This window comes from Leptinotarsa decemlineata, unplaced genomic scaffold (assembly GCF_025532065.1).
Source record: "Leptinotarsa decemlineata unplaced genomic scaffold, Ldec_3_MD MMD2_tig00000505_RagTag_RagTag, whole genome shotgun sequence".
Classification (NCBI taxonomy): Eukaryota; Metazoa; Arthropoda; class Insecta; order Coleoptera; family Chrysomelidae; genus Leptinotarsa; species Leptinotarsa decemlineata.
In genome coordinates this window covers 9,802,370-9,830,016 of record NW_027412549.1, presented here as the reverse complement: position 1 = coordinate 9,830,016, position 27,647 = coordinate 9,802,370, and the positions used below count along the sequence as shown (strand labels likewise).

Sequence of the window (27,647 nt, the reverse complement as noted above, 5' to 3'; positions counted from 1 at the left end):
CTGTATGGGTGACAAGAAAACGGTGTTCACTTTATCGATTTACTAAAGATTCTATAAGAGTTGTGTGATTTTTATGAACGCACATCTTCTAGTTCCAATTCTCGAAGGAATCTCGAAAAATGAGTCTGATTGTTTCAAATTTTTTTTTTTTGAAATCTGTTTGGGTGACAAGATAACTGTCACTACGTCAATCTATTCGAGATTCTATAAGACATGTTCGGTTTTCATGCACGCATAACATCTGGTTTCAATTCTACAAGGGGTTTTAAAAAGTGAGTCTGATTGTTGCATCAATTTTTTTCTCGAAATCTGTATGGGTGACAAGAAAAACAGTTTTCGTTATATTGATGTACCCAAGATTCTATAAGAGTTGTTTGATTTCTATGAACACACATTGTCTGGTTCCAATTCTGAAAGGAATCTCAAAAAATGATTCTGATTGTTGCAACAATTTTTTTCTTGAAATCTGTATGGATGACAAGAAAATGGTTTTCAATATATCAATCCACCCAAGATTCTATAACAGTTGTTCGATTTTCATGAACGCATATCTTCTGGTTCCAATTCTGCAAGGAATCTCAAAAAATGAGTCTAATTGTTGCAACAATTTTTTTATCGAAATCTGTATGGGTGAAAAAAAAAAGGTTTTCACTATATCGATCTACCCAAAATTCTATAACAGTTATGAAATTTTCATGAACGCACATCTGATTCCAATTTTACAAAGAATCTCAAAAAATAAGTCTGATTGTTGCAACAATTTTTTTCTCGAAATCTGTATGGGTGACAAGAAAACAGTTTCCACCATATCGATCTACCCAAAATTCTATAAGAGTTGTGTGATTTCATGAACGCCCATCTTCTGATTCCATTTCTACAAGGATCTCAATAAATGAGTCTGATTGTTGCAACAATTTTTTTATCGAAATCTGTATGGGTGACAAGAAAACGGTTTTCATTATATCAATTCACTCAAAATTCTATAAGAGTTTCGTGATTGTCATGAACGCACATCATATGGTTCCAATTCTGCAATGAATTTCATAAAATGAGTCTGATTGCTGCAACAATTTTTTTCTCGAAATCTGTATGGGTGACAAGAAAACAGTTCTCACTATATCGATATACCTAAAATTCTATAAGAGTTATGTGATTTCCATGAACGCACATCTTATGGTTCCAATTCTACAAGGTGTTTCAAAAAGTGAGTCTGATTGTTGCAACAATTTTTTTCTCGAAATCTGTATGGGTGACAAGAAAACGGTTTTCTCTATATCAATCTACCCAAGATTCTTTAAAAACTATGTGATTTTCATGAACGCACATCTTCTGGTTCCAATTCTGCAATGAATTTCAAAAAATGAGTCTGATTGGTGCAACAATTTTTTTCTCGAAATCTGTATGGGTGACAAGAAAACAGTTTTCACTATATCGATCTACCCAAGATTCTATAAGAGTTGTGTAATTTTGATGAACGCACATCTTCTAGTTCCAATTCTACAAGGAATCTCAAAAAATGAATCTGATTGTTTCAACATTTTTGTTTCAGAAATCTGTTTGGGTGACAAAAAATTGTTATCACTGCTTCAATCTACCCAAGATTCCATAAGAATTTTATGCACGTACACCATCTGGTTCTAATTCCACAAGGGGTTTCAAAAGTTAGTCTGATTGTTGTAACAATGTTTTATGGAAATCTGTATGGGTGACAAGAAAACAGTTTCCACTATGTTGATCTACCCAAGATTCTATAAGAGTTATGGGATTTTCATGAACGCACATCATCTGGTTCCAGTTCTACAAGGAATCTCAATAAATGAATTTGATTGTTTCAATAATTTTCTTTTTTGAAATCTGTTTAGATGACAAGAAAACTGTTATCGCCAAGTTAATTTACTCAAGAAACTATGGAAGTTGTGTGATTCTCATGAACGCACATCATCGGGTGTCATTTCTACATTGAGTGTGGGAAAGAAAGTCTGATATTTCCAATATTATTCTTTCCTAAATCTGTATTGTTGATGAGAAAACGGTTATCAACGCGTCAATCTACTCAAGATTCTATAAAAAGTTATACACCAAATAGTCTTAATACTTTCAACCTATAGTGAATAGGTATTTCCAGCCACAGATATTAGTACGGGTGCTTATAATTTCATATCCCAACCACAGATTTTTATTTTCCTCTACGTCAGCATGTGTGGCCAGAAATCTGTGGATAACTTCACGCCAATATTTTTCTGTTATTATATAGTAAAAGGGGAAAGTATTTATTTGACTTCAGATCACATGCTCCACCTATTTCAATAGCTAACGGCACAAATAGTATGAGAGCCCACGACCAAAATCATGTATCATAGCAATACGACCAAAACTGTATAAAATCGTTAGATTATATGATTCTGAACCCGACTAGGTGTGGAAGTGTAGCAATTGCGTGCGAGGCTGTGTCCAAAACAAAAGCTAATCAGTATCAGCAATACGTCTGATATTGGAAATATACATAGATTCTATAATTTTATGACGAATAAGTTGGTTTTCCGATATTTTGCGCGTAGTATATAGCTGAAGCGAATTTTTGAAAATGTCAAAAAAATTAGCCGACCTGTATTATAGCAATCCGGATAAATTTTTTTTTGAACCGTATATTTGCCAGTATTGAAAAAACTGTTTTGAGAAATTTTAGATGTCGCATATTTTTCCAAAAGAGAAAAGAACGTTTTGGAGTCGCTTGGCCGATGCCTGAGCGCTTTTTACGATGCGGTGGGAATGGTTTTTTGTATGTTACGCTCCTGCTACTCTTTTACTATACACAGCTCACTCACCAGCTATTATAACCGAGGAAATATTTGGAGATTTTTTGAAAAAAATGTTGCACATTTTGTGTAAACATAATGTTGCAAGTATCGATCTGACATTCGACAGGTATTTTTGTCTATCCATCAAGGTCACCGAGCATGAATTTCGAGAGAGCATAAACTCTACAGATTTTTTAATCTCAGGACCACAATAAGCTGGACCGTCTAATTCCGCTGAAGAATTGAAAAATATGAACTTCAAGAATGCTCTGGTCAAATTTAATAATAATAATTGGTCAGAACAGGACATGGCACACATAATTGGTAACAAAATCATTCACATCAATCACGACATGTGTTATGGATATCATGTTAAAGATGGTACTATCATTCAAATAATCAGTGAAGATTTAACTTGCCAAGAACATGAAGAGACAGATACGAAGATCGTTTACCGTGTCTGTCGGATTGATCCACAAAGTCAAGTCACTATTCGATGATCGGACACTGATATACTAATAATACTGCTCGGAAATATGGAATTCGTAGAAAGTTTAGTCAAAATTTCTATGGATGTTGGTAATTCCCGCCGATACAGTAATGTTTCACGTTTATACGAGACATTGGAATCCACTCTGGCAAAATATTTACCTAGTTTTCATGCAATGACCGGCTGCGATTACAATCCCGCGTTATATCGCAAGGGTAAAAAAAAAGACCATTTCACAAAGACATATAAAATATAAAACGACGAAGCTTCCACAACTCTGAATATTAAATTATCCAATTACGATGCCTGCAATCTGCCACCATGCAAATTAGAATTAGAAAAAAAATTATTGCCAACGAAATATAATGCCAAGTGTAGAGCAACGATCATTCCAACCGATCTCAACCCTGCAGATTTCGGATGGTGTGAAGACGAGGGACGGTTCCAGTTTTCGTGGATCTCGGGTAACCAACTACCAGAATTGAGTGACGTTGTCTTGGATGACGAAGCATCAGGTACAGTTGATGTGGCTTTTGTTGTTATTCCCACAAATAAGTTCGTGATTTTTACCAATGATATTTATTATATAGAAAATAGCATTGCAGATCTCACAAGTGACCTCGAGAGGATTTCGATGAAGATGATTCCGATACCGACAGTAATCAGATACGTTATTTCATAACTTTGCATAAACCGTTATTTTTCTACTTCATCCCAGTTTCCTTGTGAGCCATTTATTTCAGTCCTTCAAGTTCAGTTTTACGATTTCAGGTGAGCTCTCTCTTCATCATCATCTATCAAATTCAGGGTCGCAATTTATACAATGGCTACATTGGTTACATAGATTCCAATATGTCAGAATACGATTTTTGAATAATTTTGAGCTATTGAAAAGTTTTCTGATAAAGGAGGTGCTAAGGATTGGAAAATCAGTCCGGTCAAACGCTACGCGAAAAATGTCTGGAATTGGTATTTTCGAGTTCGCAATGATAAAATTTATCGATTTAATGCGGCTGTGGCTGTATTGCTATGAGACAAAAGTTTTGGTCGTGGGCTCTAGTACTATAAGGATCTCCAAGACATAATTTTTTCCAGATTGTATCCGTTTACTTGCTGATAATTGTTCGCTGAGTTCCGAAACCATGTGAATGGTAATATTGTTCTTGCATTTCTGCCGTTCACATACTTCAGAAATTATTACCTCAAACTCTAAGCCGTGTGAGTTGGTAGTTGGAGCTCTTTTGACTTTCAGTTTTTCAATGTAATTTTGTAATTTGAAAATCGGAGCTTTCAGGTCTTTCAGATCCCAACCAATACATCTGCAATAGCGGTCCAATCATAGTTTGAAGTAAGCATTTTGTTTGCAGTTATATCTATACATGAGATGTCCTTCACATGCAGCATGTATAGGCTACTCGTGAAGGCATTATTGGGAAAAAACAAATATCTACTAGATGTAATAATCACTGTTGGTATGCCTTTGGTAGGTTGCTATCTATTCAGTTGCCTTGATAGGTGTAGCAATGTAAGCAATGTATGGTTTAGTTCCAATACACGGAATCAATTTTATATATTATTAAATTTTCACTAACTCTGGGCTTTAAACTGATTTTCATCTCCATGAAGTTAATCACGATACTTTTACTGCCGTTTTGATGTCAATTTTGAAATGGGATGTTATATTGAAGTATTCAGGTAATTGCAGAAATATTATTAGGTTCTTACACCATAAATATTAATTACTTGTGACATAATTTATGTGATTATCCCATAGTAATAATCTACAAATATTCCTAAGTAAATTCTGGTTGAATAATTTCTGAATCCATTTTTATTTACGTTTTGAGTGATTTTTTCATCACAAGATATTTGGATCAGATTATGTGTATCAAAAAGCCATTTTATGTTTCATTCTTAGTGATTCACTGTTGAAAAAGCTCGAAATATTTCAAAAATCGAATTTGTTGGTAAGGTAATTCAATAAGGTGCCCAATGATGGTATCATCCTGACAGCTTACAACTTTCCCTTCTAACTGTTGTTCAGAAATAATATTCAAAATGGGTTGGATGGGTTCTAGGACTGTGCTTTGTTTATCTGTTTAAAATCTGTTTTTCCGTTAATCAGCTGTCGCCCCCATACGAACGACAACTCTCAGAAGTTGAGAAACTTGTGCGAGCTAAGGACTAACGAGGTCTTACCTTTTAACGTGTGATTCCTAACACGGTTGCAGAATAATCCCCGCTACAGACTATATTTGATTCAACGGTTATTACTATCGATTCTGTCGATGTGAGCACACTGATTCGTATGACTCAGATAACTTTGTATTGGATAATAAACAATACTTCGAATTTAACATTCTCTAGTACTATTTTCATCTTACTGGTCCGTACTTGTGATGAACAGATGACCTGAATGACCAGAAAAATCAGCAATCGCCCATCATATTTTGCAACAAAACCATTCCAAAGACATCAGTTCATTAAGATTAGTTTAACAAGTTAACAACAACAGGCATCTAGATGCCTATGAGAGTGTGGAAATGAGTAAACATAATAATATCATGAATAAAGATGGTGAACCAATACCTAATAGTATACTAGATAGCTTGTTGAAATGATATTTCATTCACTTATTAGTTTTATCTGACTATTACATAAGGACACATTGTGAAATTACTTCAAGACTTGAGACGCAGGTACCTAGAAGAGGTATATATGGTATGAATAAGGATAACATTCTGAGTATATTTAGTTTAATCTTCTCTTGAATATGCTCATTTGGTGATCGAAACACGTGTCGAGGTGTTGAAAATAACGGTTTGGTGTTGGGAAAATACTCTAGTAATATTCTGTACTGGACCTTAGGTAATAGCTAATATTAAAGAGTATGAAACGTTTGTGGATCAAAACTATTCATCCGTGCTAGAAATGGCAAATTGAAAGATGAGGCCCAATTTATCCTTTGCACAAGTTGCTGAGGGTTGTCGTTTGTAATAAGGCGACAAGTAGTTAACGGGAAAACCGATTTGGAAAAGATTTTCATCATTCTCGCTTGTATAGTAAAACATGTGTTGTTAAAATCTTACAGTGAATCGTATCAGTTAATGTAAATGAAATTACTCCTACTCCGTCTCTGTTTGAAAACAACACTAGCGAAACCTCAGTTCAATACGAGAACAAATACCGGCCGCAATCAGTTTATGATAGAGTTTCACAGAGAGAGTTGATGTGTAAAAATGATTGTTGAAGACGACAATAATGTGATTTGCGGGCCGGAGCCCTACGAACCTATACCAGAAGGCTCCCTTGGGAAATTTTTGTTCGAAAATTTGTTGAGCAGTCCTGATACCAACGACGCAATGGTGAGTATGAACTGTTGAAACAGATATAAAAAAATATATAGAACAGATATAGACCAGATACAGAAAATATTACAAAAGAAAGTACAGTTTTTTATACAGGATTTCAAAATATCTCAATGTTAAATAAATGTAAACCCTAACGAAAGAAGGTGACTTTAGCTAGAGAGGGAATTAAAATGAAAATACTGAACGTTGTGACTGACAATCGTCGATTTTTTCATTCCAAAAACAGCTGAATGTTTTTACCGGTGTTTGCATATAGAATAGATAGTGTTCAGAAATTCATATATACTATAGAAAATAGAAAATATATTACGTTATCGCGGAAACACCCTCCAATAATCCAAAACACGATTTTTGTCAAATTATATCATAGCTTCAGAAAAATCTAATACTGCTTATACAGGTTTGCGAAGAGTTTTTCGCAGAAACGAACGGGATGTTGAACACTTTTACACATCAGAACAAAAAAACTGTCTCGCAACGCGCGTTTCTCTCTCACCAAGCTAATATTATCAATCATCAGTCATCTCTCTTGATGATGCTAGCTTGGTTAAAAAACGCGCGTCGAGTGACAGTACATGAGGGTGGTCCCAGAAGTACCCGGCCAAAGAAAAAACCACAAAAATTCTGAAGAAAAATATATTTTGAAAAGGTTATATTTTTAGGAGTGTGTGAGAGAATCACATGATCCCTACACAATATAATAAATGGAAGACGTAAAATTTCACTCACATGGAACACTGACATCAAGATAAGTACTGAAGAGCCTTGGGGCAAGTGTCTAACTACGAAACATCGGCTGTCTACCACTAAGGATGACAGTATTCCATATAGGTGAAATTTCACTTCTTTCATTTATTATAATGTGGATGATATCTGTCTCGATTCCATTACGAATTTTTAGAATACAAACGAAATAAAGAAAATTATTTTTTATACAATTCAGTGTTCATATAAAAGTATTAGTTTCGACAGAGTCTTTCTTTCGTGTAATTCAATGCTTGTATGAAAATAGTTGTTTCGAAAGGGCTTTTTCTTTCCACTTTGTCTGAAAGTTACTTCTTTGCATGATCTACATATCTTTGTGAAGAGTTAATTTTTGAAATTGATTGTTTCCTTTCTTTCTTTGGAACCAATCAACCGGTTCATTGGTAAAACCACCAACACTGACATAAAAACTTGGCAAGTTGACTTGGGTGTTACACTAGTAGGTGGAAGCACTTATGTCTCACTTGCATTTACACAATTATTTTTATGAATTACTTTTCTTGGTTATTCACATTTTGTCTTTAATCGAGGACCGCCTGCTCGGTACTGACAATATATACATGGTAATTCATGATCACTCGAATGAAATCAATAAAACACTTTTGTCTAAATACCACTGGTAGATTTTATTTATACAACCGGGTTTGACTCGGGTTTGACTGGATTTATCAAGTATGAAACTGAAATCTGAATTTTGAAATATCGGTTTTATCAGAATTTTCAGGTGTGCTGCAAGGACAGGTATTTGACAGACAGGTAGTTGGGCGAACCAGGATGCTCACTTGAAATTCCACCCTGAAAAATCTAGGGGTTGTTGAGCTTATAAATTCAAGAGAGGAGACCTACATAAATCGAGTTGCTCGTTTAGGGGTATATGTTTCTGGTTTTCAATTGATTTGTTAATTTCCATGGCCTCCAACAAATTCATTTTTTCCCAAACAACTGCAATACTGTTCTCGACGCGCGTTTTACAAACCAACTTGGCGTCTTCAGGAGATGAAGAAAACGACAGAGGTTTACCTTCAATTTCAAAGGTAAACTACGTAAAACAAAATCCAAAACAGTTGCAACCCTTTTTCATCACGTGCGTCACATCGGTGTGTGAGGCCACTTGAGATCATTTTGTCGACCGATAGCTGGTTATACAGAGTGGCCACTTTTTAGGGGGGCGAGAATACCAGGGCTGGTTTTTGAGATATCATGAGAAAAGTACATTCTGTCAATTTGATTTTTTTTCTCCACATTATTTTAAAAATTGTAAAATAAAATTACATACATTTTCAATTCCATAGTAAATTATCCTCAATTAAACGTAATCAGATTTCGAATCCAACGTTTTGTACTCTCTGAGCCACCTTGAACCTATTTCTTTTTCAATACGGACCTGCATATTTTGTGACACTTTTAGAAATAACTTCACGCTGAATTCAACAATACATCTACAGTGCCATTCAAAGTTGATTTTCGGGTAATTTTGACCCTTATCCAAATTTCTTCGGTTCGGAACTGTATTAACTTTACTTTTACTTTCATTAACAAAATGCAAAACATTTCACTAAGAACATCAACTCACTCATCTTAAACTGGATGAAACATATCATAATCAAATCACGAAACAAGTAATAATTATCTACATATTTCAAGAAAAAAAAAATTAATAAATAAACAAAACTATCATTCATTTGGAAGATAAATTAAATAATTTAATTAATAAAAATTAATAGAGTGAGAGTACGAAATTTCCACCGTTTTGTAAAATGCACTTTGAGATTCTGAAATTCAAACTCTTATACGTTTGCTTATTTCGTCTCCTTAAATACCTTCAATGCATTCTCGATCTTCTTTTCCATCAAGATGGAGAAGTAGGGAAACCAAATCCTTCATTTCCCAAAATTAATCCCTCCTAATAATATACCCTTTCAATTTGAACTTCATGTAGTCTAATATATAAAAAGGGGTGTTTGTTGGTTGGTTGGTAAGTGATAAACTTCTACATCGCTCAACCGATCATGATGAAACTTGACATGTATAAGTAATTTTTCATAGAGAAGGTTTATAGGCTATCAATTCTTCTGTAACTAACCCCTAGATGGCGCTGTAGAACAATTTTTTGAAAGCACTGTTCTATAACGCTGCACACGCCTAAGTTTGTTTATTCTGATTCTGTCAAGACATTGGAACAGCAGCGATACAATAACATAGTACTAATTAGTACCAAAACTACCAAATTCTACACGGGCGAAGCCGCGGGCAACAACTAGTTAACTATAAAACCTAATTCATAAAGAATAAACGAAACTATCATTTATTTGAAAGACAAAATGAATAATTATTTGAAATTAAATAAAAATTAATGAAGAAAGTATTTGAAATGTCCTCCGTTTTTCATCAGCTAGGATAAATTTTTGCCACAGAAGTTTCTTTGCTGCTTTTTATTGTAAAATATCATCTTGGGATGGATTTCAAACACATTTGTTTTTAATTTGATGAGCAAATAATTTGACGAATATTTCTGGGAGAAATTCTCCATAACTTCTTGTGAGATACCTCATCAACTCGCAATGTATAACAGTTCATTATATTGAAACAAATTACTCAGTATAGCGTGGAACCAAAATGCTGAACCAAATTCAATTTATCAAATTATTAGACATTTTTTGTGAAAGAACTGATATTATTTGTATAGAGTGAAATTAACGATTGATAGGTAGGTATTGAAAATCGACACCGAGACCGAAATGAATTCTCCATTTTTTTTCATTCTCAAATTTCAGACTGATTCTGATATGTGTTAAAAAAAATTGTTCTACTCATGAGTGCAGAGAGTTTTGTAGACACAAGTAGACATTATTCCAGGTGATAATATCAATGTCCATCAAACTCTCAAATAGGGCGAATAACCGTCTATTGAAAATTCAATAGGATCTGATGTGAAATATTGTTCAACTTGGCCATTTCGTTTTATTCATTTTGGGATGCTGAGGAAATTGGAGTGGTCCATTCCATGGCATTTTAACATCCTTTGTAGTATGATACCAAACAATAGTTAGAGTACAGTAGAATTGAATTACATTTTCTAACAGGCCTAGTTCCGGGCACTGCCATCTGAATAAATATATGCAAATACTTGTGTTTGAAAAATTTGGACCGAATCAGGCTTTCAGAATTTGGCAGAGTTCCACTTTTACTATCTGACCGTGAAGATACAAGGTAAGCGGCTTTATCAAGAAGCTGGATTTATCTGTTCGAGTTTGAGTAATTGTAAGCTTCAAAGAACCTTTACCTACTAGTTGCAGTGGAGGGACGAATAAACCATTTCACTCAGGACCCAGTGTCAAATATCAATTATTGTAAATGGAGTTTCTGAAAATCTTCGAGTATTCCATAGTTGCTGACGATATGAGGAACTTACTTCCTATAATAAAACTTGAATCAATGGAAATGAATGAACTTTGTTACCTCAAATAGTAAATGACTATCGATTTGAGAGTCCATTTAGAGTGATTTTCTGTGAACATATTATTGGTAACGAGCATTCCATAGTTGCTAAGGATATGAGGAACTTACTTCTTATAATAAATCTTAAATCAACGAGAATGGAACGAACTTTGTTACCTCAAATAGTAAATGACTATTTAAGAGTACATTCAGATTGATTTTCTGTAAACATATTTTTGGTAACGATAATTAAAAACTCGTCTTCTTTTAATTATAAAACATGAAATGCTATTCACCGATTGGTAACTATATGTTTTTGTTCCAGTTGTTGATTTTGAAATTATTGATAATTCAAAATCAAAAACCAGGATCATAAATGTTATCTGCCTCCAAACACACTGCCGTAGCAGTGCGTACAAAATAGTATATTATTACGTTTTCCCCATAGATTGACTAATAATTGACTACATTTCACTTCAAATACAACAAACACTTCAACTAAAACTTCAACTATTATTCGAATGTCTATCGCCTTACTATATCGCTCCGCGTACTGCACTGTAACTTCCACTTGACTGTTTTGATGGTCGAGTGGGTAGCACTTATATTTGGGAATCGAAGGCGCTGAAACATCCTTTGGAATTCCATCGAAGTCGGTGGAACATTCGCCGGGAATTTCTGTCGATTCGGTCCGAACAGCCGCGAAATGTCGGTCGAACTGAGCGCGCTCTTCGCTATGTCACAATTGGTTTATGAATACAAGTGGCGGCTGGCGTTATTTCCTTCAGGACATGATTTACAACACTATGGTATATTCAGCCACATGTGTAATTTCATATAATAATCACAAATTGGATTTTAGGACTCCTGTCTTGTGAAATTATAGTTGTTCAAGCGAAGATCTCATAAAAAGTAGTATAAAACTTGATTTTTCAGATCTGATTCATTATCTGAATAAGCTTCAACAATAAAAGTGTGCATAACAGAATAGGTAGGTAGAATTCAGTGAGATTCGGTGAGAATGAAACTGAACCATTTCAAGAAGTTCATCAAATATTTCAATTTTTGGTTAACCCATCAATTGAAATATCAATTTTTCCTTTTTTTCGTTTGATGGCAGTTGACAATGATTTCTGGTGGAATGAAGTTTTGACAAATTTACAATCCAATGAAAGATAAATGAATAATATTTAGAGAATACTATTACCGAAATAGTTTTAAGGTAGAAAGAAATAAATTCATCAAAAGGTGAAAAGAAGATAATGAATACGAAATATAATAGAAATTATAACCTGAAATGGAAATGAGTTGAGGAAGTTACTTAACAATAAATGGAAATGTCAACAATATACAAACGACGGAAATGAAGAGAAATGATAATTAACAAATAACACAAAATTTTAAAGAATTTTAAATCAAGCTACTTCGTGGGAGATAACCGATCTTTTTCGAAAACTTGTATACAGCTTCTTCTAACTCCCTCTTGAGACAGTGTCTCTCTCTGTAGACCATTACGGCTTCTGACCACTTGGTAGATCCACAACTTGTTTTGCTATCCTCTATTTTTTCCCCAACGTATACAGATTACAAATAATATTACAAATAATAATTACAAATAATAATTACAAATAATAATTACAAATAATAATTACAAATTAATAATAATACAAAATTAATAATAATATATAAATATTTCTTATCCCCTTTCATATATTCGGACCTAAGCGCAAATGCGCTTGTGTTGTGATAGGTATTCCTTTTTTTAAAAGGAGATTTTTATTCTGTCAGACATTTTATATACATTTGATATTTCTGGAGAATGGAGCTTTCAAGTATATGTGTTCAATATAATTTTTCAATAATAAGTTGATTGTAGCGTAGAAATGATTTTATAGCAATTTTGTATTTCTTTATGTCTATAATATTCCTGGACTCGGGTGGTAGTAAATTGAAAAGTTTTGGGCCAAAGTAATATACAGATTTCTGTGAATGACTTTTTTTGAATAAAGGTAGATGGATAGACCTTTTTATAACAGATCTGATCTCTTTTTCAATGGTTGAACTTTAGTAATTTACTTTGTTATGAAATATCCATATTGAACAAGAGTAAAAGTTGAGACTTCTGATGTTGAATGAGTTGATTTCTTCATACAGCTTTTTTGTGGAAAATAAACGGTCCTTCTTACAAATAATTTTCAGTAATGTGTTTTGCATTATTTGTAAACCTCCTAAATTTTTTTCAAACGTTACTCCCCATGCTGTAATGCAATACTTAAGAACAGACTCTGCCAGTGCATAATATAAGGTAAGCATGTTCTTACGGGTTAGGATATCTCTCAGAGAGTAAAATTTGTGAATGAGTTGCCTTAGTCTCTTGATCATATACTGCGTATGCTCATCCCATCGTAAATGCTGGTCAATTATGACTCCTACATATTTAAGTTTAATCGTAGGACATTGGCAGATATTTTGAGCGCAATTTATTTTATGTATCTTCAAAAACTTTTCATTTGGTTGGTCGCTTTTTGTTAAAGTGATTGTCATAAATTTTGTTTTTCCAACGTTTAGGCTAAGAAGATTATGATCGAGCCATGCTTTCATCTTTTTCATTTGATTTTCCGCTTTTCTGTAGACTCCTCGCCATGAGAAGATAATGACCGTATCGTCAGCGTAGGATATAATATGTCCCTGGAAGTTTTTAATTTTACTAATACTATTTATGTATACCAAGAATAGAATAGGTCCTAATACAGTATCCTGTGGTACACCGGCGATAATTGTTGGGAAATCCCTAAGTTCTTCGTTTATCTTTACTCTTTGTGTTCTCTCTGATAGATAATCTCGAAGTAAATCAAGTGTCAAACCCCGAACTCCATACCTATATAAATCTTTTCTTTAGTTTGTCTCTTTCACGTATCGATGTAACCAGCCCATTTGTTATCCATGGTTTGATTTTTTTTTTATTTGTCACTTCGTACGTTTTAATTGATAATATTATATAATTGTTCAGTTTTTCAATGAATATGTCATAAGATTTTTGCACTTCTTGACAGAAGCAAACTTCTTTCCACGTTTCTCCTTTCAGTGAAGTGTTCAATTTAATAAAATCTATTTTGCTATATGAAGTTGAATTTTTAGTGATATTCAAGTTATCCTCATGGGGACTTTTAATTATTAATGACGTGGCAAAATGATCTGTTAAAGTGCATTATATAACTGCGGGCGCTATTTTGTAGTTCTTGCAACAGTTTTTCTAGCTCACAAAAATGTGATCAATTATACTACTTGAGTCATTGGATACTCTAGTGGGGACATTTATATATGAGAAAAAACCATGTTCGTACATTATACTAAAATAATTTTGTACCTCGTTTGATCTAGTATCTAGTAAATTTATATTGATATCACCAATAATTATTTCAATTTGATTTTTTGAAAGTGATGCTAAATAGTTTTGAAGGTTATCAAGGTATGTCACGATATTTGTAGATGGTGGTCTATACGAAGCCGTTAAGCCGATTCTATTTTTTCTCTTTTCATTAATGATTGAGAATCTTACTAAATTTGTTTCAGTTTGTTTGAAAATTTGTACATCTGCAGTTATTTTATTATTTATGTAAACAAGTAGACCATCATTTTGGTTAAATTTTGAGTCATTGTAGTGAACCGTAAAACCAGGAATATTAAAGTCACTTACTTCACCTACATTCTAGCTTTCAGATAAAACCATTATGTACAAAACGCTAATATTATCTGCTATATAAATCAATAATTCATCGTAATTTTTCCTTATGCTTCTGATGTTGAAATGCAAAACATTTAATTCTGAAGGTCCTAACCCTACATTTTCTTGCTTGCTCCATTCTTCGAAATCATCATATGTATTTGTTTTTATTTCTTCCTAGCTATCTAATATTTCCAGAAACTCTAACATTTCATATTATTTCCTATTATCTATTTCACTGTTCAATATTTTCAAAAAGAAAAGAATAGTTTGTAACTTCGAATATTACACAAAAATATCAATGAAAAAATAATTTGCCAAAAAACTTAAACTAATCCTACTCCCTAATCTATTTTTGTCTTCTAAGAGCATTTCTTCAGTTTTCCATTTTGATTTGTAGATCAAGATCGCTCTTCCCAAAAAGCTTCTTTAAGTCAGCTTCACAGTTTACTCTATATATTTTGTTATCCAAACTGAGATAAATTTTACCAGATTCAGGCCACACATTTCTGAAAGATATTTTTTCCGTTGCTTTGGATACTAGTTGTACCTTTCGACTTGTTAGATCCTCCCTTATTACGATATTTGTTCCCTTTAATAGCTATTTGTTCCTATATGTGTTTTGTTTCTGGTATTGGCTTTTCAGTTTCAGATGTATACATCTCGGTTTTTCACTTTTCTTTCCTATTCTGTAGCATAGGCTCATATCCTCTTCGCCAATATCAATATTCATTTTTTCTTTCATCAGTTGTATCATTTTCAGTCGTGTGTTTTCTTCTGGATCTTCAATAAGATTAAAGATTCTCAAATTACTACTCCGGTTTTCTTGATCCATGTTATCTAACTTGAGTTCCAAGTCAATCTTATCCTTTGAAATGCGTTCAATTTTTTCCTTTAGACTCTTCAAGTCCTCCTCGTACATTTGATTCAGCTCAGTTTGTCGGGTTTCAATCTCGGACATTCTTTTTACTATTTCGGAAATTTTTTCATTTACACTTTTTACGATCGCCTCTGATACCCTATCTGCTATACTTTTTATAAATGCCTGATCTTTTAGCGATTTGTTTATGGCACTGAATTCCTTATTTCTTCGGCAATATCTCGCGTGAGGACCATTTTCCAGCTTTTTTTTTATTTATTTATCACACTATTTGAAACTGTGATTGAAACACAATATATATTCACTTTTTAGGTATTTGAATAGGTTTCTGCGTTAGAGTTAGATTAAATCGGGAGCACGAATGTCTGACCTTACTCACTGGACGACATCACGAACATCTGATTTATTTTCACTTGATGTAGAACTCGACCATAACCTCTTGAAGTCGTTGTCTGCACTTTTTGTTTGCTTGGTTTCTATGAGGCTGCAACGAAAGCAGGTTCCTAATTTGTATTCGGCCCTAATTCTGCACATTTTCTTTAAGAGGTCCTTTGAAAAACTACTGGTTGCTACGGCTTCTCTTCCTCACGGGGTTCTTATGGCTTTCTGTCAGTTTTTATAGTAACTAGTCTGTTGGAGATATTATCTGAATTACTAACTAGAACTTTGAGAGGTGATGTAAATGGATATTGGAGTACATCACAGTATATTGTGATTCTCGAGTATTATCTGATGTGAAAAAGGCAGCGCGTAGGTGCGCGTGTCGTTTTTACTGATAGTAAATCGCCTATACATGGTGTTTTAACTATACTACATACAGTTTGAACAACTCATATAATATTTCTTTTCTATACCGTGTTAGAAATCACATGTTGAAAGGTAAGACCTCGTTAGTCCTTGACTCGCACAAGTTTTTCAACTTCTGAGAGTTGTCGTTCCTAAGGGGGCGACAGCTTATTAACAGAAAAATAGGCATAAACAGGCATAAAAAACAGGCATACCCACCCGAGTCGTCATTACAAAATGCTCAATTCATTGGTGTTAGAAGTGACATAAATAATTTTTGAAACAATCGACCAATCCACATTCAAGAATAGCCTATATTTTGTGTAATGAAGCATTCTCATTTCGGCATAGATTTTCCTTCACAAATATTGAAATTCACTTTTGGAGTTACCAAAAATCCAAAATAAGACTGAGCGCTGGACGGAATTGAGTATGCAAAACGTGAGGACCGTATACTGTATATCGTTCGAATTCAGAAAAGCCTTCAAAAACTTTTTACTGAAAAATTATTTGATACAAAAAATCCAATTTTAACATGATTATTCAAAAGATTCACTCTCAGTATGGATGAGGTTAGGTTAGGTCCGAAGTGAGTGGGTCTATTCGACCTTCCACCGCAACCCGCAGTTTATTGTGGCTCACACCTATTCACACTCGACAGGATAAACCCAGCTTCCTAACGAAGCCTATTAGTTTGTATGGTGAGTGGTCTTTCAGGTCAGATGGTAAGAGTACGGCTCTGTCAAAATTGAAAAACCCAATTCGGTCCCCAACGGGGCTGGCACAAAGTATAAGCTCAACTGTTCCATCATTTTCTAAACATAGGCTACACACACTGTTTTTCGACAGTCCCAGGCTCTGCTTATGATGATTCAAATGACAGTGACCTATAAGAAGGCCGGTTAGACACCGTGGTTTATCCCTACTGTAGTCCAACAACTGTTTGGTATCAAGCTTCGAAGGGTAAATAAACCCCTCGGAGTGAGCCAATCCTGGAAGATTCTGCCAGAAGTCGATAAATCTTCTTGCCATCCAGGTGTTCAATTTTCGTTTGGCAAAGCCTGAAGCGATGCCAATGGCAGGTTCTGGTCCGATGAAGCTGCTTGCAGCACCCTCCTTTGCAAAGGCGTCAGCAGCATCATTGCCTTTCAGGCAGTATGCCTAGGAATCCAGATCAGAGACAATCTGTTGAGTCTTTCTACCGAAGAGAGTATTTTTTGGCAATTTGCTACTTATTTAGACGTTGCTCGGTAGTTGCCAAGAGCTTCCAACGCCGCTTGACTGTTCGAAAATATTTTAATTGACTTGTGTATGAGGTTGGATTCTTCCAACCTCTCGGCACCCAATTCAATAGCGTAAATTTTTGCTTGAAATACAGTCGCATAGGTTCATGGACAGGTTGATATATCTGTCCTACGTCTGCGACTGAAGACACCTGCATCAGAACAGATGTTTGATCCATCTGTGAATCAACAACTATCTGCTCTTAATATTTCCTTCTCCTGAAGGATCCATGCAGGAGTTGATATAGCTTAGGAGACATCCTCTTATACCGATATTATATAATTTTTTAGAAAGTATGTTCCTGTCCACATAATCAAAAGGTCAAAAAATAGAGTTTAAACATATTTTCCATTATCTAGCTCTTTATATACATTTTTGAAAAAATGTGCGGATGCTGTCTCTATTGATTGTCCATGTTGACAATCTGTAAAAATTTTGTACACTTCAGTATATGCTAAAATGCGGCAGAAGAGAATTTTTTCTACAATATTTGAAAATGCACTTAGCAAGGATATTTGTCAATAATTTTCTACTTCACTCATGCAGCCCTTTCTAAAAATAGGGATTGTACAAGCTATTTCGAGAAGAAGGAAACTCTCCGCTAAGAAATGATTGATTTATGAGGTGCAGCAGTGGATCTATGATGTTATTGCAAAAATTTTTATTGATGTGAGTAGTGAAACCATCCAAACCAGACTTTTCATTTTCAAGATTACTTATAACAAATGCTAATTCATTTTTACTCACTGGATGAAGAAATATAGAAATTATCCTATGTTCGGACAGAGTACAGGGCAAAGATAAGTTATATCCGAAATTTTCGTCGATATGATTAGGAATAACGCTAGAAAAATAGGATGCAAAGCAATTTGACACTTCTTTCCCATCAGCAGTTGAATTGTTTTGAATATTGAGAGTAATATTTCTAAAATCAGTTTTTGATCTTTCAAGCTTCTTTTTAACTAGAGCCTATGTCTCTTTGGATTTATTTTCAGCATTTATTATTTTATTATTGTAATAATTCAATCAGGCAGATTTTATGTTCTTTCTAAATATTTTTTTCCTTTCCATGTAAAGTAATTTATTTTCAGTACAGATTTTTATTTCATTGTATATTTTACGAATCTCTTTACCTTCTACGATTAATGCGTTTGACAGTCAACCTTTGTCATTTTTGCCAGATTGTGTTTTTTTTCAGTTAATATTAACGGACATGCACATCGAAACACCACGTGACGTTTTCAATAAACACATTAAAACTATCATTTACATTTAAATTCAATATGACGTCCCAATTTATAGTCATTAGACGATCATTGAATTCTTGCATATTATGTTCTCGTATATCACGCTTATATACTTTATTGATACTTGTGGTCTCGATGTTTTGATTAATTTTAAAACATACAGAAAGTAACTGGGCAAAATGGTCTGATACCATTGGGTCAAATATTTCCACGTTATAAGACTCAAGAGAAATATTTGTCGCTATGTAATCTATGCATGAAGAACTTGTTTGCCCTCTTATATTTGTGAAAACTCGTGGTGGTGCTCTGGAGGTGATATTTAAGTTCAAACAATCAAATATGTCGCAGATCATTTTGGTAGGCAACGAGTTGTCAAGCAAAATCACCACATGCCACAATGTAGTTACATTTTTTGCTAATCGATGTTAGTGCTGACCTAAGGTTATTGAAAGTATATTTATATCCCCACTAGAAGGTATAAAGATACTAAAAATAACAATATTAGCATATGCTGATATGCCAAAAGATATACCATATATTTCTATCTCACATTCCATAGAGAGTTCATTAAATATAGTAACCTGAGTAGCATCAATATCGTTTCTAACAAAAATGAGTGATCCACCATGGCTATGATTGCATCGAGAAAAATTGCTAATTATTTTGTAATTTTTGATAGAAATATGATCAATGTTCTCTTTAACTATCCAGTGTTCAGACAGACACAATACATCTATATGTTTGTCATTTATCATAAGTTTTATTTCATTAACTTTATTCATAAAGCTTCGCACTTTACATGACATATACTTAGAATATTCAATATAAGACTCAGTTGGGATAACCTGGAGTATGAAAAATTATTCTCCTTATTGTTTACTAATGAATGATCGGCCAAAGGAGGATTTAACATAGTAGCATCTGTGTTCAAGGTTACTGACTCTGAACCAACTACTTTGCTTAAATAATTACTAATATTAAGTTCTTGCGATAAATGTACATCATTTAGAGCATTACCATCAATAATTGTTTCGACATAAGAGGTTAATAATTCGGACCTTAAATTACTTGAATTGTTATCATTATGTTTTCGAAATAAATTCACGTCATTTCCACCGTCGGCCGAGTCGTTTTCTAAAATGGGCTCCTGTACCACATCAGAAGGATCCGTAGACGTAAAGGTAGATAAGATCACAGCATCATCATTATCGGAGGCTATTTCATTATTAGTAGATACTAAATTTGTAATAGCAACAAACCTCAGATTCTTAGGAGATGAATATGTCTTGTTAGACAGAAAACGATATAAAATATTGGCAATCGTAACTTGGCTAAGTTTTAATGACTTTGATTCATTGCTTTCAATATAGTTTATTTGGTCTTCAGTTAATTTAATAAATCTATATAAAAAATCGTTTAACTTACTGTTATATTAACATATATATTTATTCTTGACGACTCCATATTTCTCACAAGGAACAGACATAAAACAAACATTGGTATGCACACACAGCTTAAGTTTATTACAGATTATTTTGAAAGAAGGTATCTTTCGTCTGTCCAAATCATTTGAGCCGGCAATTATCATAATGCGATCTTGCAGAGTGAAATCCATTGCCAGATATTTTCAATGACACTTTCCATGTGTGCTCCTGGCTCAACAATTGTGAGAATGTCATATACATTTTTGTCAATTTTAAATATTTGCCGTAATCATCAGCTGACAGTAAGAGCCTTTTTGTATTGTTAACAATATTATGTTTTTGAATATTGACAGTTTGATTTTCATCAATTGTGTTATTATTAATTGATCGTTCCTCTACGTAACTGACTTCGCTGAATAAATGATCTTCAACAGACGTAGATGGGTCTTCATCAGTTACAAGGTTTGTTTGTGTCTTACTGTTTTTTTTGGGTTTTTGTTCTTTCAATAGTATTGAAAGATGTTTTTTTTAGTTCTCTTATCTGTCCTTATAATTATCTGATAATTTCTTACTGTTTTTGTATAGCTTGACTCATTTCATCTTCTAGCTCAATTGCCTCTTCCATAAACAATGTATGTTCACGTTTAAATTTTTCGATATACTTGTTTTTTATTACACTATCTTCATCAAGTTCACGAATTGTTTTCTCCAGTAAACAGTTTTTGGGTTGATAATGAATCTAGTTATATTCGTGAATCAACAACCACTTGTTTTGATTATAAACTGTCATTCAGTATCTCGTAAAAATTCGAAATGAGTGATAACAATCAAGAAATTTGTGCTAGCCCACCAGATACCAGATATTACCGAGCAAGCAAATATTGTGATGAATACTTTGTTTCCAGCAATATCAAGAGACACATACGAATATAATTTCGAAAATGTTATGAGTTGAAGAGAGAAGAAAAACATAACTTCGTTTTCTGATAACGATATTCTAGTTTATTTCAGATTTAGCAACCGTCGTAGAGAAAATATAGTACGCATCTTCCTCGAGGATAAGGCCAACTATGTCCACTCGCGAATTATCGTTGGTAAATGGCTTCCTATTCTAATCGGTACGTAATTTACTATTAGTTTTCGCTTCTTCACATTTATCACTTGTAGCGACATTGTCGCCATTTTTTGTTAAAATAAACCACTCAAATATAAGCAAACATAAAAAAAATTAAGTGTACACGAAAAAATTTATCGTTACACATGAAAAATTGTTTTATACTGCCTTGCTTGAGCTCTATGACGCGTGGGCGCACAAAGCAGGTAGAAGGGCGGGGGACAAAAGAAAGGAACCTCCATACAGAATCTGGCAACATGAGTTTTTTTAATTCAGTGTCTCAGGCAATGTCTAAAGATTTATAGTCGGTCAACCACAATGTAAAAAGCATTGGATGGAGGATGCCAGAGCCATCTATATTTTTTCACGAGAAATTCTAAAACTTCTTGTTGGAATTTGGCAGATGTTCATAATTTCCGTGAAAATGCATCATGAAATTTTTGTTACAGAAAATAAAAACAAAATGGACGTGATATATGATTATGGCTTGAGTCTTTCAAAAATTGGTTTGTGGGGTTTTTGGAGCCAGATGTTATGAATTAATAGTCAAGATTATTAAAATCAAGATGGCGACTCCAAGATGGCTACTAGTTTGGTGATTTTGATCCGATTCGATTGAAAACTGAAATGTGGGGATTTAATTCTCAAATTCTAGATGGCGGACGAGTTTTGTGATTATGGTTAGATTCCATTCAAAATTGGTATGTGGGGAATAAAGAGGTCGGAGATTAGGAATCTTTCAAAAATAGAATTAAATAGGAATTCAATGACATCTTTGGTTGTTGCCAATCCCAAAATGTCGGTCTGCGACCGCGCCTGTTCAAAAGATGTACTCATCAGAAAGCATTCCTAACATATTTATGATTCAGAATGGCATCCTACTATACACAGACTTCCATTATATTTTTGTCTATCAAAATATATTTCTCCTTCCAATCAGTCATCTCAATGAAAATAAATCTTCACTTCAAGACTTTTCCAAAATTTTTCTGATTTCTATTCCTGAATGTTTGATATTCAATATGAATGCCCTTCAAAAGAAATATTCCCAATTAAAATTAAAAGACTGTTGCGAAATTAGAAATTTTTCTTCAGAGTTTTTCTAGTTAAAAAAAATACTGTATGGTCTGTGTGTGTGTCTGTGTCAAAACAAAAACGAAGATGACAGAATCAATGAAACCATATGAAAGTAGTTTCTGTTGGTATTTGATTACTATAACTAATTATGTTGAAATACTAAGTTTGCCATTTTTTGTTCCTGCCTTTGTTTTTATTCTACTTGAAATATCTTTACAGTATTTGAAAACTTATGTGCGTAACAACAGTTCAACAATATATTTTCAGTGTTCTTAACATTTTTCTTGTGCCTCAAACCATTCAGGAAGATACTTAAAAAGTTGTTTATTTGCTTCGTCTCTAATATTGGTGATTATGTTTTTGGCACAGTATTTTTGATATACTGGTTATAACACAGCATTCTCTTATGTGAATTGCCTCATAAAATTTGAGTGAGTTTTCAAACCACTTGAGTTTTGAATATTACAATTTTTGTGAAGAGTCAATAACTCATCATCATCTGCCAAATCTTCCTCGCTTTCTAAATAACTCTACATTCACGACATTTAAATCGGTCTAAACATTTTTCTACTAAGTAACCAGCAAGGTATACTACTGCGCAGGATTCTACTGTTGCAGAAAAATTATCTATTGTATCTGCAGGTGCATTTGATGTTTCTGTTGCTGTACTTAAGTTTGAAAACTCCTCCTCCTCCTCGGTGGTCTCTAGAGAACTGTCCTCTACTGTATTAAAAATGTTTCCATCCTCATCCAATGATCCTGGCAACCGTTTGTGTTGAAGAAATCGTGGGTCGAAATGTCTGCTGCACTTAGTGTTTTTGGGCTCAGACCAGGCAATGTGATGTTGCCTGAAAAAGAAAAAATACTAATTGGTAACTCGATAAAACAACTTGTTGAAGTTTTTATTTTTACAGGATATTATTTAGTTTCACCTATATCGGTATCTGACTGTGTGTCTGTAATCAAATCTTGCAAGTTAAATTTGACACACTTTTAATCATCCGATTGATTTGAAATTTGGTAAGTGTAGATAATTCCAATCAAAATGCATTATGAAATTCTTGTTAAAAAAAAACAAAACAAAATGGCGCCTCCATTATGGCAGACAACTTTTGTGATTATGATCCAATTCCATTCAAAATTGGTATCTGGCGGGTTTTCAGGGTCGTAGACTTTTTATTCAGTTTTACGTGTTTCGGTGTCTGACTGTGTCCATATACTCCACCTAGTGTGACTTTCATAATAAATATCCATCATTTCGTGTTTTTTCTTAAATACTTTAGAGTAGTAAAAAGTTATTTTCAAAATTCGATATCTCGAAAACGGTTGAATTTAGGAAATGATGTGCGATATCAATTTTGTTCAGAATTTCAATCAGAATGAAAATATGGAATAATACATAAGGTGTTCTATTGAAGAAAAAGCAAATTTATTTCTTCAAGACTTCTTGACTTATCCTGTTAATCTAATTTTTATTCAGTGTGGTAGATTTGGAAACACCCTAAAACTTCTGTACTTCAATATTTTCGACTAGCTATCTTACTTTAAAAAATAATCGACTGTTTCGATATATCAGCGACCCTTCATAACAAAAATTGATGCAACACTCATTGATAATCATCAAATTATTATTTTTCAATATTCAGCAAAGTGTTGGTGGTGATGGTGACAGGCGTGGTTGAAGAACTTGAGCAAGGCAATCAAATTATCCTAAAGCTTTGCAATCCAACCAAAACTGTGCCTTACGTGAAATACTGTTGAGAAAATTTGGGATTACAGGTATTTCGCTTCATTAAATAAAAATCTATCTGACAACGGCCAACAACTAGTAGGTAATGTTCATGGTACTCTGTCTAACTTCCAAACTGTCAAAAACAGCTCTCCAAAACGGTCTGTTTTGGTGGTCCAATTAGATAAGGGTGACAAGAAGAACCATATATCATTATTCATTTGTAAAACTTCTACATGAAGATAGTTGTTGAATTTTTCTGTAATATTGATATGAGACTATGACTCTTGCAGAATAATAGTTCCATTTTAAGTTACTTCACATCAACATATTTTGGGAACTGTTGAGGTTTCTTACCTGAATGGATTATCCATTGTTTACATCTTGTAGGATCTTTGACTGGAAAACGGAAAAAACTCAAACTATGGTCATTTCTAGTTGAGAGTCCACATTTGTTGCCAGACATCTGGAAATGATGATGAAATTGTAAAAGAAACAAAAGGCTAACAATTCAATTAGGTAAATTTGCTGATGAAAATAATCTCATTATTCACCAGTTTCACCAGTTAGTGCACATTCATCACATATTTTGAAATATAAAAATATTTTTTGCAAAATTACCAACACCAACTTGAAAATCAGGTCACTTGTTTTACAAGGGTACTAGCCAAAGACCAAAGAAATTAAAATGGCAAATTTTAATGTATAATTTTTCACATTAGGTATGTGGAAAGGGTGCACCAGAAGGTGAAATGTTATATGTCCCAAACAATGGCCATTTAATTTCATTTTGGTGACTGCATAATTTATCCAGGTGGTGAATATCTGAATACCTATTCTCCAAAGTTTCTGCAACATAACCTATAGTGCACCCACTTTCATTTGTTGAATAATTCATTTTGGAAATACATTTGAAGAGATCTAATAACATGAAATTTTAAATATAATGATTGAATATATTTTCACCTTTTTGTGCTGTCACAACTCGCTCACAATTATTGTCTTATAAAAGTACAAATGACACAAACTAATAACTACTAAATGCACAATTAACACAAACTGATTATGAAGAAAACAATCGTGATTCTGATCTCAGAATCACAAAAATCCACTACTAATAACCTATTATATGTTTACAAATTGCAACGCAAATGAGCACGTCACGGAGAGAAAGCCTGTCAGAAACATAAAAATAATCATTTACAACTTTTTATTACGACACTTTCCATCTCAATCTTTTATCTCTTTTTTGGAGACCACGGTATTGGCGCCATCTACTTTTCGTTTCCATCGTCCTCCAATGATAACTCCGTAAGGTTGACTGACTATAAATCTATAGGCAATGTTTTAGGTATAAAATTTGAGCATAGTTGCCGGTCCTCACATTTTGCATACTCAAACTACCTTCAGCGCGTGCACTAAATGACAAGGAATTTTCCTTGATAATCTGACCATTGAGGTCAGATGTGATAACAACACAGACTAATTTTGCAACTGACAGTTTGATCCTCCCGCACGTTCTTCTGTAGATATGTTTTCATGCAATTCCAAAGTCCAATAATCATTTATCAATATATGTTCAAACTGGATGTTTATGTTTTTGGAAGCAAATCTGAAATTGTTGTGAATTAATATGTAGCATGTAGACGACAGGCAACATAAATATGATTTTCATATTCCTCTTTGTAAATTAAAATTGAGATGTAAATTCGAATTGATAGAAGTAAATATATACAAGGCATGTCCTGTACAAATTATTTGTGAAATTATTCCAATATTACGACTTATTCGATGCAAATTATAATATTTCTGTGATGGAAAGGGCTGATACTTGATGAAAAAACACGATAAAGTTTTATTGTGAGTAAATTGATAGATGTAGCCGTTACTACGTGGTGGGAGATCATAATGAAAAGAGAAATGAAAATTTCTATGTTTTTTACCACTTTCAATTGTAACTAACGTTACTACAGTTTCGTCCTATATGGACAATAAACTCTTGTATAAGTTTATTGTATGAGTTTGAGGATGTCCATATTGGACGAAATTGCAGTAAAGTTAGTTACAATTAAAAGTGGTGAAAAACATAGAAATTTTCAGTTTTCTTTTCATTTTATTGTGAGACTTCCACTTGATAGTTCACCAATTCGCAACGCGAGTTTGTCTATATGTAGGTATAATAGATTTTCGGGTGTTTTCAATACGAACATGTTTGATGTACGAAGGATTTTATATTGAGATTATTTCCAGAAAGAAGTGAAAATATTATATGTTCAAGAAACTATTGAGTTCCTTGAATTACAACTACCTGTCAAAAATATCGATGTTGACAGCGCCCGTCAGGAGAACCGACTTATGTTGCATTTCATTAGTTCGGACTTCCATTGCTTTAAATGTTAAATTGATTTGAAGTCCCTGAAAAATCTGTAAAAACTTTTTAAAAAGGTTAGCTGAAAAATAAACATTATATTAAGTGAAAAAACTTAAATTACAATTGAATAAAATACAAGCCACAACCAAAAGATAAAGAAAACTATTAAAACGAGATGAAAATTTAAAAATTATTAACAAGAAATGAAAATTGAAAATCAAAAGTCCAAACCAAGTAACTTCACGACATTTTGATTGTTAGTATCCACAATCGTCTTCGGGTGATAACTGGACTTATTCCTCAGAAATCTGACTATTTATAGTTTATTCGAATGCTTTCACTTATCCCCTCTTCCCTCTCTTCGTTTCATCGGTTTCAACGAAAGCTGACCGTTTGGCTGGAGTTGGTCGTATTCCGCTTGATAAGAGGTTTCCATATGTTGCTTATCTCTACGCTAGCTTGACTGAATGCGTTGTTGGGCAACATATATGCGGCTTCTTTGAATTTTCTCCTAAACCAATGTTCCTCTTCGTGGATGATTTCAGCTTGAGCCCACTTGATGTTATGTTGATGAGTCCAAATATGCTCTGCTATTCCTGATTTGCTGGTTTCTCCTCGCTGTGTGTTTTTTATGCTCGGCAATGCGAACTTCCAAAGGCCTCTTAGTTTCACCGATGTATGATCCTCCGCACTCGCAGGGTATCCGGTAAATGCAATTCTTGGGATCGTAGTCCGCGTTTGGTGGCCTGGTTTTCGTAAGGCTGAACACTATCCGTTGTTCCCAGATCTGAAACAGGTTCTGATGTTATACTTGGACCCAATCCTTCTTATCCTTTTCGACAATCCTCTGATGTAGACAAGTACTGGTTGTGGCGGCTTCTCTCCCTTGTGTAGATGTTGCTGTCTTCTAGCTGAAGCCTGTTCCACCATCACTTTGGAGTAACCATTCCGTTGAAGGTCATTTTTGATGATGCCTAGTTCCTTTTCGAGACCTTCCCTCGTATTACAGAGCCCGAAAGCACAGCCCAGTAGAGTCTTGATGATTCCCCTCTTAGTCGATTGATGGTGGCTCAGATACTATCCTGTGTGAGTGGGTTTTCGATATACAGATGTTTTCTATTCAGTGTTGGTTCTCTTCATCAATACGTC

General features: G+C 33.8%; 2 protein-coding genes across 3 annotated transcripts in view; one reads left to right on the top strand and one right to left on the bottom strand.

The window, feature by feature from the left end:
- The first annotated feature begins 6,473 nt into the window (after positions 1 to 6,473).
- LOC111516108 (luciferin 4-monooxygenase) overlaps positions 6,474 to 27,647 on the top strand; it is a 45,534-nt gene continuing 24,360 nt past the window's right edge. Inside the window, exon 1 of the mRNA XM_074173908.1 lies at positions 6,474 to 6,653. Within this exon, the coding sequence (XP_074030009.1) occupies positions 6,528 to 6,653 (126 nt within the window). The 5' untranslated portion in view covers positions 6,474 to 6,527. The remainder of the gene's footprint in view (positions 6,654 to 27,647) is intronic.
- Positions 21,183 to 26,800, bottom strand: LOC111507990 (uncharacterized). 2 transcript variants are annotated; one of them, XM_074173909.1, is made up of 3 exons: positions 26,436 to 26,800; positions 24,485 to 24,593; positions 21,183 to 23,246 (listed from the first exon to the last, which is right to left on the bottom strand). In XM_074173909.1, the coding sequence occupies exons 2-3, from the start codon at positions 24,499 to 24,501 to the stop codon at positions 22,919 to 22,921; spliced, it is 345 nt and encodes a 114-aa protein (XP_074030010.1). In that variant the 5' UTR covers positions 24,502 to 24,593; positions 26,436 to 26,800; the 3' UTR covers positions 21,183 to 22,918. The 2 variants fall into 2 exon arrangements, with proteins under 2 accessions (XP_074030010.1, XP_074030011.1); XM_074173910.1 differs by lacking the exon at positions 26,436 to 26,800 and adding an exon at positions 25,094 to 25,994.